The sequence below is a fragment of the Sus scrofa genome, chromosome 10, assembly GCF_054392235.1.
Source record: "Sus scrofa isolate SSC_HxYL_T2T_F1_AM1 chromosome 10, Sscrofa_HxYL_maternal_Yorkshire_Landrace_v2.0, whole genome shotgun sequence".
Taxonomy (NCBI): Eukaryota; Metazoa; Chordata; class Mammalia; order Artiodactyla; family Suidae; genus Sus; species Sus scrofa.
The window spans coordinates 56086611-56102860 of NC_139392.1; the positions used below are offsets into that span (position 1 = coordinate 56086611).

The 16250-nt window shown below is 37.1% G+C and overlaps 1 protein-coding gene across 7 annotated transcripts in view; it reads left to right on the forward strand.

Annotated features, from left to right (window-relative positions):
- AGTPBP1 (ATP/GTP binding carboxypeptidase 1) overlaps positions 1-16250 on the forward strand; it is a 142608-nt gene that overhangs the window by 81974 nt on the left and 44384 nt on the right. For all 7 annotated transcript variants that reach the window (XM_021064641.2, XM_005656805.4, XM_005656806.4 and 4 more), the window contains 3 exons: positions 3410-3493; positions 4927-5013; positions 5098-5246. In XM_021064641.2, the coding sequence (XP_020920300.2) occupies positions 3410-3493; positions 4927-5013; positions 5098-5246 (320 nt within the window). The remainder of the gene's footprint in view (positions 1-3409; positions 3494-4926; positions 5014-5097; positions 5247-16250) is intronic.

The following is a 16250-nucleotide window of genomic DNA, read 5'->3' on the forward strand; positions in this document are numbered from 1 at the left end:
AAATAATCAAGGTACTATGGAGGGTAAGTAATGAAATAGTTAACCAGACAAATGGGGATGTGAGTTGTGTTGAAAGTGAGAGTCTTCATTTTTACACTTTTATGTAGTGTTTGATTTTTGTGCTATGTTGATACATTACCTATTCAGAAATTTAAAATGAAAAAGTAGGTGAAGGAACTGTGGCAAAAACAAAATAAGGAAAGCAAAGCCTTGGACTTCTTTATGTCGTATTTAGAGTGGCTCAGCTTCTTCTGAAAGTAGTATTAGTAATAATAGTAATTATTAATATATAAGCTACACTAAAGTATTATCTAGTATATAGCTTCTATATTATTACATAGTTTAATTATATATTATTGCATAACATACATGTATTATTACATAATTTTTAAGTATTATATATATTCTCTCCTATAGTATTAATAGGAGCAAGAGTAGTAGATAACCTGTATTGAGTGTTTTTTGTTTGTTTTCTTTTTAGGGCTGCACCTGCGGCATATGGAAGTAACCAGGCTAGGGGTCAAATTGGAGCTACAGCTTCTGGCCTACACCATGGCCACAGCAACGCAGGATCCTTAGGCCTCTAAGTGAGGCCAGAAATCAAACCTGCATCCTTATAGATACTGGTCGGGTCCTTAACCCACTGAGCCACAACGGGAGGAGCTCCAACATCGAGTGTTTTTTATGGGCCAGGCACAGAAATAAGTAAAAAGCACTTGGTATGCTGTTTCATGATGTAACAGCTCTGTGAGGCCATTGCTGTTATTTCTCTTATTTCACGGAAGAGTATGCTGCAACTTAGGATTCTTGAGTTAACTTATCCAAGGTTACACTGGTGGTAAATGGCAGAGCCAGGAATCACCCTGGTCAAGGTCATGAGCCTGTCCTGTTAATCATGCATACGTAGTGATCATACATACGTGGTTATAGCACGCTCAAGAAGCATCTCTTCGGAGTTCCCGTCGTGGCTCAGTGGTTAACGAATCCAACTAGGAACCATGAGGTTGCGGGTTCGATCCCTGGCCCTGCTCAGTGGGTTAAGGATCTGGTGTTGCCGTGAGCTGTGGTGTAGGTTGCAGACGCGGCTCAGATCCCGCGTTGCTGTGGCTCTGGCATAGGCTGGTGGCTACAGCTCCAATTGGACCCCTAGCTTGGGAACCTCCATATGCCGAGGGAGCGGCCCAAGAAATGGCAAAAAGACCAAAAGAAAAAAGCAGCAGCAGCATCTCTTCTCTGAATTCGCAGAGGATACCTACATCATGACCAGCGTCTTCCATAATATCCTCATAGTAAAGTATACACAGCAGTGAGGTGTACTGAACTCTTTCTCATGATGTCATTCTGTATTTTTTGAAACCTAACGGGAAAGTACAGTTGCTTTTGGCCATACATCATGTGACCTTTTGGGGATTTAGTGGGCTGAAGGGGCTGCACGTTTTTCAGACTGCCTTGCACGCATTACTTTCCTCTTTGCCAAGCTTCTTATGACAAATGTCAGTAAGTTTATCTTACGTGGAAGATAATTATTGTTTTGTTTCGACTGGAGAGTCATGCCGTTTAATAGGCACCTGAGGTCAAGGAAAGAAGGGTTGATATCCTTTTGTGAAAGTTGCGCTGCTCAACACAAATGCATGGAGGAGTGAAGGACTGGTTTTCTTTCCTCTTTCTTAATGACGGCTGAGGGCAGGGCAGAATTTCCCTCCAGTATGAGTTTTAGGTTTAATCGAAGCCTAATATAAATGGGGAGTTATATCCCCCAAAATAACCAGTGGCCTATAGGCCATATTCCACTTGGATTTTGGCCTCACTCGTAGAGGTTTGCTTTTGTTTTTTAATTGATTGCCAACGTTTAACACTTGACACATTCCACCTAGAATCCAGGTTTCTGGTGTTTCTTGAAAAACCGGTATGACAGCCTTCACCTCCACTTTCTCCTCTGCAGAATTCAGTTGACTTTACACAGCCTGTGTTCCCCAATTTTCCACCGCACCACCCAGCCAGCCCCTCAGTTGTATCACCTACTGGCCCTGTGGGTTTCTGTGCTTTTTTTCTTTTTAACTTTTTAACTTATTTTATTTTTTAAATGATTTTCATTTTTTCCATGATAGCTGGTTTACAATGTTCTGTTAATTTTCTACTGTACAGCAAAGTGACCCAGTCATACATACAAAGTGACCCATAATATTGTTCTTTTTCTCACATCATGCTCTATCACAAGTGGCTAGATATGGTTGCCAGTACTATACAGCAGAATCTCATTGCTTATCCATTCCAAAAGCAATAGTTTGCATCTATTAACCTGTGTTTTTGTTTTGTTTTGTTTTGTTTTGTTTTTTGTCTTTTTAGGGCTGTACCCGTGGCATATGGAGGTTCCCAGGCTAGGGGGTCTAATCAGAGCTGTAGCCGCCTACAGCACAGCCATAGCAATGCCAGATCTGAGCCACTCTGTGACCTATACCACAGCTCACGGCAACACCGGATCCTTAACCCACTGATCGAGGCCAGGGATCGAACCTGCAACCTCATGATTCGTAGTCAGATTCATTTCCACTGGGCCACGATGGGAACTCCAAGCTATGCTTTTTTTTTTTAAACCCTGTTTCAATTTCCAAACACTGCTGTAGAACTGAGCTACTGTATCAGCCCTTTAATACTAATTTTCTTAAAAAAATACTCCAAACTTTTAAAGTATTAATCTTTTGCACATTTGTGATATATGTCAACCTTAATATTTAATAAATTATTTTGACCAATGGATGTATTTAGTCATTCACCATGCTCGAACACTTGTATTTTTTGGTATAATACATCTTCCATTGTTGAAGCTCTGGGTGATACAAATTTTGGGTTTGTTTATTGTTATAATTAATAGCTTTTTACAATCTGTAGAAAATGATCCCTGAAAGTATAGTCTTATTAATAGCTTTTTAAAAGTTTGTTTCATTTATTTTTATTTTAATTTTTTTTGTCTTTTTGTCTATTTAGGGCCACACTCATGGCATGTGTTCCCAGGCTAGGGGTCGAATCAGAGCTACAGCTGCCAGCCTATACCACAGCCACAGCAATGCCAGATCCAAGCCATGTCTGTGATCTATGCCACAGCTCACGGCATCGCCGGATCCTTAGCTCACTGAGTGAGGCCAGGGATCGAACCCGCAACCTCATGGTTCCTAGTTAGATTTATTTCTGCTTCATCACGACGGGAACTCCAAGAAGTCAGATTTTTAAAATACTGATTTTTTGCCTTGGTATTTATGGACATTTTTTGTATACAAAATCCCTAACGGAATGATAACTTTTAGGAAGTTTTATCATTTTATACTTTTTTAATCTGAAACTTATTTTGGAGAAAGTCGTGCCTTGGCATATGATAGTGAATTTTGGTCAAACTTCTCTTTTATGATTTCAGGACAAAAATTGCCCAAGATATCGAGAGGCTAATACATCAGAGTGATATCATTGATCGTGTGGTATATGACTTAGATAACCCAAAGTAAGTCTGTCTTTTTTGTTCGTTTTACTTTTATGGGTTTTATTTTTACCGTAAAATTTCAGGATTACTTTTAAAAGACAGAAATACTTAGTTAACTTCCACCTCACTATGTTTTCATCTTTTAGCAGTGATGTAATGGTAATGTCAGTCATGTTTATTTACTTAAACTGAATAGATCAGAAGCTTTTATTTATTCTTAGGTGAACTTCTAATGGGCTTTATAAGGTAAATATCACAAACTGATGCTTTGATTTTTAAAAACTGAAATTACCTCCACTTAAGAGAGTGGGGATTTCTTTTCTTTTTTTCCTAAGAGAGTGGAGATTTGTTTTCTTTTCTTTTCTTTTCCTTTTTGGCTGTGCCCATGACATGCAGAGGTTCCCGGGCCAGGGATTGAACCCACACCATAGCAGTGACCTGAGCTACAGCAGTGACAATGTCAGGTCCTTAATCTACTGAGATACCAGGGAACTTTCACATGAATGCTGCAATTTTGTCCTGTAATATTGAGCCTTCAGGAGTTCCCGCCATGGTGCAACGGAATTGGTGGCGTCTTTCAAGTGCTGGGACTCAGATTCCATCCCCAGCTGGGCAGAGTGGATTAAGGATCCTGTGTTGCTGCCGCTGCAGCTTGGGTAGCAACTGCAGCTGGGATCTGATCATTCCTGGCCTGGGAACTCCATATGCCAAGGGATGGCCAAAAAAGGAAAAAAATAATTTTGAGCCTCATTTCCTCAGGACAACAAATTACCATCTCCTTTAGAAGGAACATGTATTTGCTGATTTTCCATAGTCCACCCTTTCTCTCTTGTCTCTTACTGCTTGCGAACTGCTTCAGTCCTTTACGTTACTTGCCTGACCTTTGGAGCCATTTGTTTGTGACCGGTCATGTTTTAGTGTCATTTCCAATTTAGGATTATCACTAAATGATACCATGGCATTTTGTGATTTAAATATAAGTAAATAAATGAAAGTTACAAATGATGAATGTGACTACTGTGTAGTCATTTGTCTCCTCAAAGAAGAAATTTAATCAGCCCTCAGATAGGTTTCCCCTCTCCCTCACACTCTAATTTTTTTGGGGTAAATTTCACATTTTACTGGTCTTATTTGGAGGAAAGAAACCATTTTGGAAAGATTTTTGTTAATGAGTTAAGGGTAAAGCTATGTCAGAGCTAATGACTGAATTTGAAATAATGTCAAATGAAAAACAAATCTACCTTATTCATAATTTCTTACCTGTCCGTGAATATTAGCCAAAGTTTATGTTTTGCGTGTGTCGCTTTTGTTCTTTTGTTTAACAGTAATGAGGAGGGTGAGGTCGTAATAATGGTGTATTTTTAATCTCTAGTGTAGTTTTATTTGTTAATTTTTTTGCTCACCTGTTTAAATGCATTGTATTTTATTTTTTCGTATTTTAAAATTTGATTTAGCTATCCCATTCCAGAAGAAGGAGACATTTTAAAATTTAACTCCAAATTTGAATCTGGGAATCTGCGCAAAGTAATTCAAATTAGAAAGTAAGTGATTAAAAACTTTCCCATTTTGTACATACACAGATATTTTCTTACTTTTCACCAGATTTCTCTATTTTCTGTTTTCAGAAATGAATACGACCTTATTCTGAACTCAGATATAAATAGCAATCACTATCATCAGTGGTTTTACTTTGAAGTCAGTGGAATGCGACCAGGCGTTGCTTATAGGTTTAACATCATTAACTGCGAAAAGTCCAACAGTCAATTTAATTACGGTAAGACCACTTTCTTTCTCAGTGTAGAGGGCATGCAGGTATCGTGACTATAGGATAGAAGTAAGTTTCTTGTTTATTTATTTATATCTGTGCGGATACACCTTTTTTGTTATTTGATTTTTATTTTATAGTGAAGTATAGTTGACTTACAATGTTGTGTTAGCCTCAGGTGTACAGCAAAGTGATTCAGTGATACATATACATATATCCATTCTTTTTCCGATTCCTTTCCCATGTAGGTTAATACAGAATGTTGAGTAGAGTTCCCTATGTTATATAGTAGGTCTTTGTTGATTATTGTATATGTAGTACTGTGTATATGGTTTTTTTTTTTGTTTTGTTTTTTGTTTTTTTCTTTTCAGGGCTGCATCTGTGGCATATGGAAGTTCCCAGGCTAGGGGTTGAATTGGAGCTACAGCTGCCGGCCTATGCCACAGCCACAGCAATGCCAGATCCGAGCCACATCTGCAACCTATACTGCAGCCCATGGCAAAGCCGGATCCTTAACCCAATGGGTGAGGCCAGGGATCGAACCTATAACTAACCTCATGGATCCTAGTCAGGTTCATTAACCACTGAGCCACGAAGGGAATTCCCAGTACTGTGTATATGTGAATCCTAAATTCCTAATTTATCCCTCCTGCCAGTAGGGTAGAAATTTTTAAAATTACTAATGTTTTCAAACACTTTCAGTGTTCTTTTCGTTTTTCTTATTCCTGAGATTCAGATACATATGCAAGATTTGAAATAAACCAAGTTTTGCTTTGTTGGTGAACAAAATTATCCTTGTAAAAGCAAGCCCTTTACAATATAATAAATAAGCTTGATTTCATCCACATTGAATACTACTGAAGATTTATTATGTATGCTGCTTAAAATCATGTTTTTAATAAAGTCAGTTCATCCAGAAGAGAAATACGTAAAGCAGTCTCTTTTTAACTTTTATTTTGATTAGATTCCTAAAAAGTTAAAGCATTATAGAAGGTGCAGAAAGGTTCAATGTTCTCTTCACCAAGTTTCCTCTAATGGTTGTATCTTACATCACTGCACTAGAATATCAAAGCCAGGGTTTGACATTGGCACAATGTGGATACATAATTCTGTGCCATTTTATTACATTTGTAGATTCTTGTAAATGTCCCCACAACCAAGATGCAGAATTCTTCCATCACCAAGCCTTGTGATACTCCTTTATAGTTCACCATGCAGTATGATGTTAGTTGTAGTTTTCTAAAAATTTTTCTTTTTGGTCTTTTTTGCCTTTTCTAGGGCTGCTCCCGCGGCATATGGAGGTTCCCAGGCTAGGGGTCTAATCGGACCTGTAGCCGCTGGCCTACACCACAGCCACAGCAACATGGGATCCGAGCCGCGTCTGCGACCTACACCACAGCTCATGGCAACACCAGATCCTTAACCCACTGAGCAGGGCCAGGGATCGAACCCGCAACCTCATGGTTCCTGGTCGGATTCGTTAACCACTGAGCCTTGATAGGAACTCCAGTTTTCTATAAATTTTTAAATCTAGCTGAAGTTTTCTTTTTTTGCTAGTTTGCCCAGAGTTTTTGTTCTGACTGGTATTAAATTTTGATGCATGCTCTTTCTGTATCAGTTGATCCGATCATGTGATTTTTCTTCTTTAGCCTGTCAATATGGCCCATTATTTTATATTGATCAGTTTTTGAATATTGAACCAGTCTTTTTTAATCAATGAAAGAAACTCCACTCGGTCATTGTGTATAAATGCTCATATTTTGTTAAGAATTTTTGTATTTATATTCAGGAGGTATATTGAGCTATAGTTTTCTTTTTTGTTTGTACTATATCTGGCTCTGTCATATCATAGTAATACTGACCTCATAAAATGAGTTAAAAATAGTCCCTCCTCTTATTTTCTGGAAGAACTTATGTAGATTTGTTTTCGTTCTTAAATTATGGTAAAATCCTCTAAGGAAGTTATCTGGGCCTGGAGATTTCTCATTTGGTAGTCTTCTAAATTAGAAATTAAATTTCTTTAATAGTTTCAGGGCTATTCAAATGATCTATTTCACCTTGAGTGAGTTACAATAGTTTGTGCTTTTTCAGAATTGATGCATTTCTTCTAAATTTTCAAATATGAGTGTAAAGTTGTTCATTGTATTCCCTTACTATCCTTTTGATGTCTGCAAGGTCTGTAGTAATCTCTCCTATTTCATTCCTGATAATCATCATTTATATCTTATCTTTATTTTTGTGGGTCCTATTAGAGGTTTGTCAGTTTTGTTGATGTTTTTAAAGAACCAGCTTTTTGTTTCATTGTTTTTCTCTATTTTTCTCATGAGACAGGTTTTTTTTTAAACTCTGGTGTCATACCAGCAAAAATATTAGGTTTATAGTCTCATTTATAGGCTTTGCACTTAGTACTTAAATAAATATACAACTTAGGGTTACTATGTCTTAGGGGTCATATAGTCAAATATTATTTCAGTGGATAATAATATAATTGTATAAACTTAATATTGGTCATTTAAAATGGAAATATAAAGTTAAGTATTTTATCTAATGATAGTAATTTTTTTGTGAAAGAAAATAGGTTTTTTTTTTTTTCTGGCATATGAAAATCCCCACTTACATTGGGGGTCGAGGAGAGGAGATATATAGGAAAACAGATATATTGCATATTGCAAGTTAGAGTTTCTCTGAGGTCTCAATCATTGATGTTAAAGATTGAAAAGCTATTAACAGCTAAGGCATGAGATACTATAATTATCTGTTTCAAATAAATGTTCTCACTTGTTATAAAGTATGAATATGGTGGTACTCTATCAGACGTTATTTCTGAAAACTGAAGCTTTGAAGACTTGAAGATGTTCCCAATTGCTATTATTTATATGGAAAATAGGAAACTGTATACTCTAGATAATTACATCACATACATCGCATAAAGCTTTAGTCAGATTCACTAATAATATAATAACTATAGGAAGATTAGGTTGCATAGTATCTAGTTTAGTTGTAAACATTTTTTGAAACTTTGAAAATGTTTTAGCTAATCTAATTTAAATGATCTGTTCTTATATATATGTGCATATCTGTTCATATATATATTTGCTGAAGGATTCAATGGTTATATTGCTTTGTATGAATAGTGATAGGAACATTCTTGATAAAATCTATTTCACATTTTTTGTGACTTTTGTGTATGGCTACTAATCATTGAATGTCATATTTCTTTTTCTTTTTTTTTTTTTTTTGTTGTTGTTGTTGCTATTTCTTGGGCCGCTCCCGTGGCATATGGAGGTTCCCAGGCTAGGGGTTGAATCGGAGCTGTAGCCACCGGCCTACGCCAGAGCCACAGCAACGCGGGATCCGAGTCTCGTCTGCAACCTACACCACAGCTCACGGCAACGCCGGATCGTTTAACCCACTGAGCAAGGGCAGGGACCGAACCTGCAACCTCATGGTTCCTAGTCGGATTCGTTAACCACTGCGCCACGACGGGAACTCCCTGAATGTCATATTTCTAAGAAACTTTTATTGATCTTAAAGCTTCGTATAACTTTAAAAATTACCGTAGTTGAAAATCATTCAAAATAATACCCAAATAAGTAAAGAATCTTGTATTTTCCCTATTTAACTTGTAAGCATAATGCTAACATAATATTTTAGAGGCATAAAGGACAATTAATTAAGTGTAATTGTATTTGTATTTTGGGTACTCCTTATAAGTAAAATATAAAGGCATATTTATTCCTGAGAAGATAGTGAATATAGTTTTCAAATTCTACTACTCAAGGAAGATGGCATTTTTACTAACTATATTTATTTATTCACTTTTATAAAATAATGCTACTTTAAACTTAAGTGATTTTAACTTTTACAGTTAAAAGCATACATTTTGGAGCAATGTTTTTCTACTTTAAAAAAAATCCATACTTCTGTGCGATAAATAATTTCTACCTTTAGTATAATTTTAAATTTAAAATGATAAAAAAAAAAAAATGAAAGTGCTGACTTGCCACCTACTGGTTGGTGGAGTTAGGTCTTAGGTTCTTTGCGTGCAGGGCCCTGGGAGTCCTGGGTTTAATGCCTGCACACTGGTATGTGGGGCCACACTCTGGGCCTTCAGGTTGGCATGACCATGTCTGGGTTGAGTGTCAGTTCAGGGGATCTTAGGACAGCCTGCCTATTGGTGGTTGGGACCGTGTTAGTTGCTTGGCCTCAGGCATCCCAGAACTGATGCTTCAGGCTGTTGGGTGGGGGTAGGGTTGTGTCCTGGGGCTAAGAAGCTAGAGGAAGGATTCGCCATGGCACTTGCCAGCACCAGTGTCCTCATGGTAGAATGAGCTCCCCAAATGGCTGGCCCCAGTTATGTCCCCAGGGTGATCTCCTTTGCCTCCTGTCTCTCTGGGAAACTCTCCAAGATCAGCAGTTAGGTCTGCGCCAGGCTGCCTTCAGATGACCCCTTCTGGCCTGGGTCTTGGAGCATGTGAGATTTTGTGAGCACCCTTTAAGAGTGGAGTTGCTATGTCCCACAGCCCTCTGTGTCTCCTGACAGCAAGTCCTGCTGACTTTCAAAGTCAAATATTTTAGAAGCTTGTTTCCTGGCGCAGGAGCCCTGGGCTGGAGAGCCTGGTGTGGTGCTCAGACCCCTTGTTTCTTGGAGAGAACTTCTGCAATTGTAATTATTCTCCTGTTTGTACATTGCCCTCCCTCCTGGGGTCGGGGTGGTATTGGTCTTGACTGCACCATAAATCTGCCCCTCTACCTGTCTTGTTGCAGTTCTTATATGTTTAGTTGTAGAAGACCTTTTCTGGTAGGTTCTGCATCTTTTTCATCAGTGGTTATTCTGCAAATAGTTGGGATTTTGGTGTGTATGTGTGAGAGGAAATGAACTCTGTGTCTTTCTACTTACCCTTTCGGGCACTCTCCTGCAACCATTTTGGTTTTGAATTTACTCTTGACTAAAACTTAATTCTGGACCCCCCCTCCTCCAGATTTTGATATTAAGATGTCCGTGTTATTTTCTAGATTGCTTCTAATTGTGTGTGGTTTTGGTATTCTTTTTGACCCAAGAATTATTTAAGAAAGGGTTTGTCATATTTTTAGTTGGCTAAATTATTTGTTATAATTTTTCTCATTAAATTTAAGTCAGTTTTGTTTAAAGATGTGAAATACAAGATTTGGGATAATTTTTTATGGCTTAATATCTGGTCAGTTTTTATGTTCATGGGCTCTTGGAATATAGTATGCATTCTTCACTGGCAACATAATTTAATATACATTGTTAAGTTTATTGGGTTTTTTTTACTTTTTAAAAATCTATTATTATTAAAATATAGTTAATTTACAGTGTTTCATCAAGGTCTGTCCTACAACAAAGTGACCCAATCACACCCATTTCCCTGGGCTGTACAGTAGGATCCCATTGCCCATGCATTCCAAATATAACAGTTTACATCCAAAAAAACCCCCAAAGTACCCATCCATCCCACTTCCTCCCCTTTCCCCCTTGGGGACCCCAGGTCTGCTCTTCTTGGTCATGATCTGTTTCTGGTTTTTGTTTGTTTGTTTGTTGTTTTTAGGTAGGATCATCTGTTCCATATTTTAGACTCCACAAATAAGTGATATCATACGGTATTTGTCTTTTTCTTTCTGGCTTACTTCACTTAGTGTGAGAGTCTCTAGATCCATCTATGCTGCTGCAGATGGCATTAGTTTGTCTTTTTTTATTGGAAATACAATATTCCATTGTATTTATGTACCACATCTTCTTAATCCATTCATCTGTCAATGGACATTTAGGTTGTTTCCATGCCTGGGTATTGTGGATAGTGCTGCTATGAACATAGGGGTGCATGTTTCTTTTTCATTGAAAGTATTGTCCGTGTACATGTCCAGCGATGGAATTGCCGGATCACATGCAGCTCTATATTTAGTTTCCTGAGGTACCTCTATACTGTTTTCCATAGGGGTTGTACCAATTTACATTCCCACCAACAGGGGAGGAGGGTACCTTTTTCTCCACATCTTCTCCAGCATTTGTTATTCGTGAACTTACTAATGATGGCCATTCTGACTGGTGTGAGGTGGTGCCTCATTGTAGTTTTGATTTGCATTTCTCTAATAATGAGTGACAGTGAGTATTTTTTCATATGCCTGTTGGCCATCCAATGTCTTCTTTGGAGAAATGTCTATTTAGGTCTTCTGCCCATTTTTCAATTGGATTGTTTGTTTTTTTGTTGTTGAGTTGCATAAGTTGTTTGTACATTTTGGAGATTAGGCCCTTGTCTGTTGCCTAGTTGGCAAAAATTTTCTCCCATTCTGTGTGTTGGCTTTTCATTTTTTAAATGGTTTCTTTTGCCGTGCAAAAGCTTTTGAATTTGATTAGGTCCCACTGGTTTATTTGTATCTTTATTATCATTATTGGAGCAAAAAAGATGCTACTGTGATTTATGTCAAAGAGCGTTCGGCCTATGTTTTCTTTTCCTCTAGGAGTGACAGGTCTTTAGGTCTTTAATCCATTTTGAGTTTATTTTTGTATATGATATTAGATAGTGTTTATTATTTATGAATCCATTCGGATTTCTGTATCCTTCTTTATTTTTTGTCTTCTCTGTTTGCCCAAGACTTAAAAAAACCTGTCTTTTTAAAAGGAATTTTTTTAACTGAAATATAGTTGATTTACAAAATTTTAGGTGTACAGCAAAGTGATTCTGTTATACATACACATATATTTAAAATTTTATACATATAAATATATTCTTTTACACATATACATATATATTCTTTTTCAGGTTCTTTTCCGTTATAGGTTATTACAGGATATTGAATATAGTTCCCTGTGCTATACAGTAGGTCCTTGTTGTTTGTCTCTTTTATGTATAGTAGTGTTTATCTGTTAATCTCAAATTCCAAATTTATCCCTCCTTCCCCCTTTCCCCTTTGGTAACTACAAGTTTGTTTTCTATGTCTCAGTCTGTTTCTGTTTTGTAAATAAGTTCATTTGTATCATTTTTCAAGTCTTTTATGTCTGTTATATTTCTCTCAATACCTCATTTAAAAATACGTGTGTGTGTATATATATATATATATATATATTTCTATTTTAATGCAGTATCGTTTGGCACATAGAAGTTTATAACTTTTCCATGTTACCCATTAACAGTATAAAACAATTATATTTATTGCATTCAGTATCTTTTGCTCAGAATTCTATTTTTATATTATCTTGGTTTGAATTTGTTTGATACATCTTTGCTAATTGTTTTTGTAAATAGAGGTTGCATTTTATTTTTTGACCTTTGTCTCTTAATGTGATCTTAACCTGTTTAAAATTTTTAAAAAATTGATGTATTTGGCTTTCTTTTGTTTTCTATTTTTGTTGTTCTTTATTTTCATTGTATGTTGTTCTTTAAGGGCCTTCAGTGGGTAGTACAACACTTCTTTAGCTGCAGGGATCCAACATAGGTTTATATAAAAAATAGATTGCAAGGCCTGTTATGCACTGGAATTTTCTCTATTCTGCGCCATCTGCCTTAAGTTTAGTAGAGATTCCTCCCAGGTTCTGACAAGAATTTGTCTGTTGTGAGTCGTCTTTTTATTTTTGCAGTACTTACAAGTGTTTAACTAGGAAGTTGGTAGCAGCTGCAGAAGGAATTGTTAGGTAGATGTAATTTGTTGTTGTTTGTTTGTTTGCTTTTTCTAGGATCACACCTACGTCATTTGGAAATAATTTGAGAATTTATGTCACTGTATGTAATAAGTACTATTACCTCTTAATCCATCACTCCCACTCCCCTCCCCATTACTTGAAAGAGGTTTGCTCAAATTACCACTAGATGGCAGTCTTGTGTTTTAGTAATTTGGGGGTTTAGTTACAAGATCCCTCTTTCTCTTCCTGCCCTTCCTCCCCGCCCCATGTCTCCCAGCTATAGGAAGATTTTTAAACCACCGTCTTACATAAATTGAACATATGTGGAACTAGGCAACAAAATAGAATTTTGGAATCAATTTTGTAGCATTCCTGTCTTGCTCACATTAGTTAATCCCATACTTAAAAGAGTTGAACTGAGTTATCTCTTGACTAAAGATGTCATCTCTGACTCCTGGGACTGGATTAGCTCCCTGGATAAATGACCCTTGTCATTTTCTCCTTTTAGGAGGTTCCTTACAGTTTTATATTGTTTCCATATGTGACTGATTAATTTCTTTCCTCCCTGTGGCTCTCCCACCCACCTTCAACTTGTTTGTGTATTTCACAAGATTAGAGACCTTATCTTTGTTGCTGACCATTGTATTTATAGCAAGGCATTTAGTAGCTGTTCAGTAAATATGTGTTAAATAAATGAGGCAGTGGATGGATGAACTATGCAGATCCCGTTAGGAACATAAACAACATGCACAAAATAAACATCAAGTAGATGCTAGTTCAATTAATGATCAAATTTTTGAATATTTTATTTTGATATAATTTCAAATTTCAAAGACAAGTTGTACTCTTTTTCCCCATGTTCGGCATCAGAAATGTTGCCCCATCACCCTAGAACACTTTTCAGTGTAATTTGTGCAAACATGGCATTTTTCTACGTAACTGCCCGGTAGCTATCAGCATCAGAAAATTATCCTCGACACGTGAATCCCACCTAATCCTCAGACCCCCATTTAAGTTTCATCTGTTTTCTCAGTAGGGGCCTTAGTACCATTAGGATTCAGCTCAAACCACATATTGTTCTTAGTTTTCAACTCTCTAGGCTATTTGAGTCAGGAGGAGGTTTGCCGTCTTTAACATTGGTTCATGACCTTGCCACTTGAAAATTTTGGCACTTGTTTTGTAGAATGGCTCTCAATTTGGAGTTGTCTCACACTCTTTGGCCAGAGGATCATAGAAGTGATGTCCTGCTCTGCTGACATAGGATTTTGTTTGTTCTGTTACTGCTGCTAATCATTTAACCTCTGGACTGAGTTGGTGTTGGCCAGGCTTTGTCATTGTAAAGTTACCTTTTTTCTCTGTGTAATTAGTAAGTATTTTACATGTGAATATCAGTATAGAGTCAGTTTCCCGTTTTACTCATCGGATTGTAATTTGTTGCCATCCTTATTTTGATGTTTAAATTGTCCAAGATTTGGCCTTTGGGAGCTCTTCTTGGGGGTTTGTGTGTTCCTTTGACATGTCCTCATCATTCTGTGTGGGTGTCCTTGCTTTTTTGGCATAAAATGCTCAGGACTCACCTTGCCTTTCTTTGCCCCAGCCTAGAAACAGTCATTTCTTCAAAGATCCCTAGTTTGTTTTCGTGGAGAAAGGTATTAAAAAAAAAAGATCTGTCTGCAGAGTGTGTTCATTGTTATTGGACCTCTCCTTGGAAAGAGCTAAGGAATATATGTCTGTATATACAAATATTTATACAGAAATTTCATTCGTTGTAACCTGTATGTGTGTGTGTGTGTGTGTGTGTGTGTATAAACATACATATGTATATTTATTTTGTGTGTGTGTATGTTATACCTTCCCTTCCACAGGGTTTATTCTAGTTTTCTCTCCGTATTTACAATGTCCTTCTCCAGCGTGGAGAATTTGGACTTCTCTTATTCTTAATACATTTACTTATTTGATCAATTCCAGTGTACGTAACAGTCTCTCCTCTGCACTTTTGGGCAGATGCCTTCCTCACCCCACTCAAGGTCTGACACTCAAGTTGGCCTTTCTCTCCTTCCTCTTCATGGGTGTCCTCCCTTTTTTGTTTTTATTTTTCATTTTATTTTTCATTTTTTTCTTTTTAGGTCCACAGCCGCAGTGTATGGAAGTTCCTGGGCTAAGGGTCAAATCGGAGCTGCTGCTGCCAGGCTACACCTCAGCCACAGCAACACGAGATCTGAGCCGCGTCTGCAACCTGTGCCACAGCTCATGGCAACGCCAGATCCTTAACCCACTGAGTGAGGCCGGGGATTGAATCCTCATGGACATTATGTTGGGCTCTTAACCCATTGAGCCATAATGGGAACTCCTTCACTTTAATTTCTACTTTTATTGCTTGGTGATCAGAGGGTTTTATTTAGAATATTTCTCTTTTATGGGACTCACTGACATTTCCATTTAATCTAATATATGATCAAGTTTTGTGTCTATTCCATGTACTTTTTGAAGGAAATATATTCTCTGTTAGCAGGATACAGTGTTCAGCATATGTATGTAAGATATGCCTTATTAATTGTTATTTAGATCTATATAAATATTCTTAATTTTTGTTCAATTGGTCTGTCTTGTACTGAGAATGGAATGTTAGAATCCACTATCAATATGATGTTTCTATTTTACTTCTCCTTTATTTCCTGTAATTTCTGCTTTATATGGGAGGTTGGTCTTATCTGGTGCATAGATACTGTGTCTGGTGCATTTTCACTGTGAATTGGGGCTTTATCAAATTCCTTCTTTGTCTCACTTAGTATTTTTTGGCTTGGAAGCTACTTTGATCTCAGGATTTCAACCTCTATTTTTTTTATTTTTTATTTTTTTGCTAACCATCCTTTGTTTAACCATTTACCTGTTGTGGGACATGTAAGCTTTCCAGTTTTTTGTTTGTTTGTTTGTTTGCTATTTTTCAACCTCTGCTTTATTGTTACCATTTCCCTAATGTATCCTTGCCTATTTTTCTACTTAAAGGTAGCTTGAAATTTGTTATATTCCACCTTCCACTACGGCTGAAGGCCTGGGACATGTGTGGTTTATTCTGTGCCTCTTGTTGAATTTCTTTATTTGTTCTTGGTAAAGGATATGTGGCGTGATTCTGATTCAAGTGGCTACCATTATTCTCACAACAATTTCATTTTCCTGTTTTTCGTGTGGCTCTCTGCTGTAATACTGGTCATAGACAAAGCATGTATTTTTTTTTTTTTTCCTCTGTAGAGATACAGAGTCTAGATAACATGTACAGATGAGAGGTGCCTTTAGGTTATTCAAGCTCCACTTTAACCTTTCCTTGTCCCCCTCACCTGTTAAATGAGGGTGTTAGCTTCACCTTGAAAATTTTA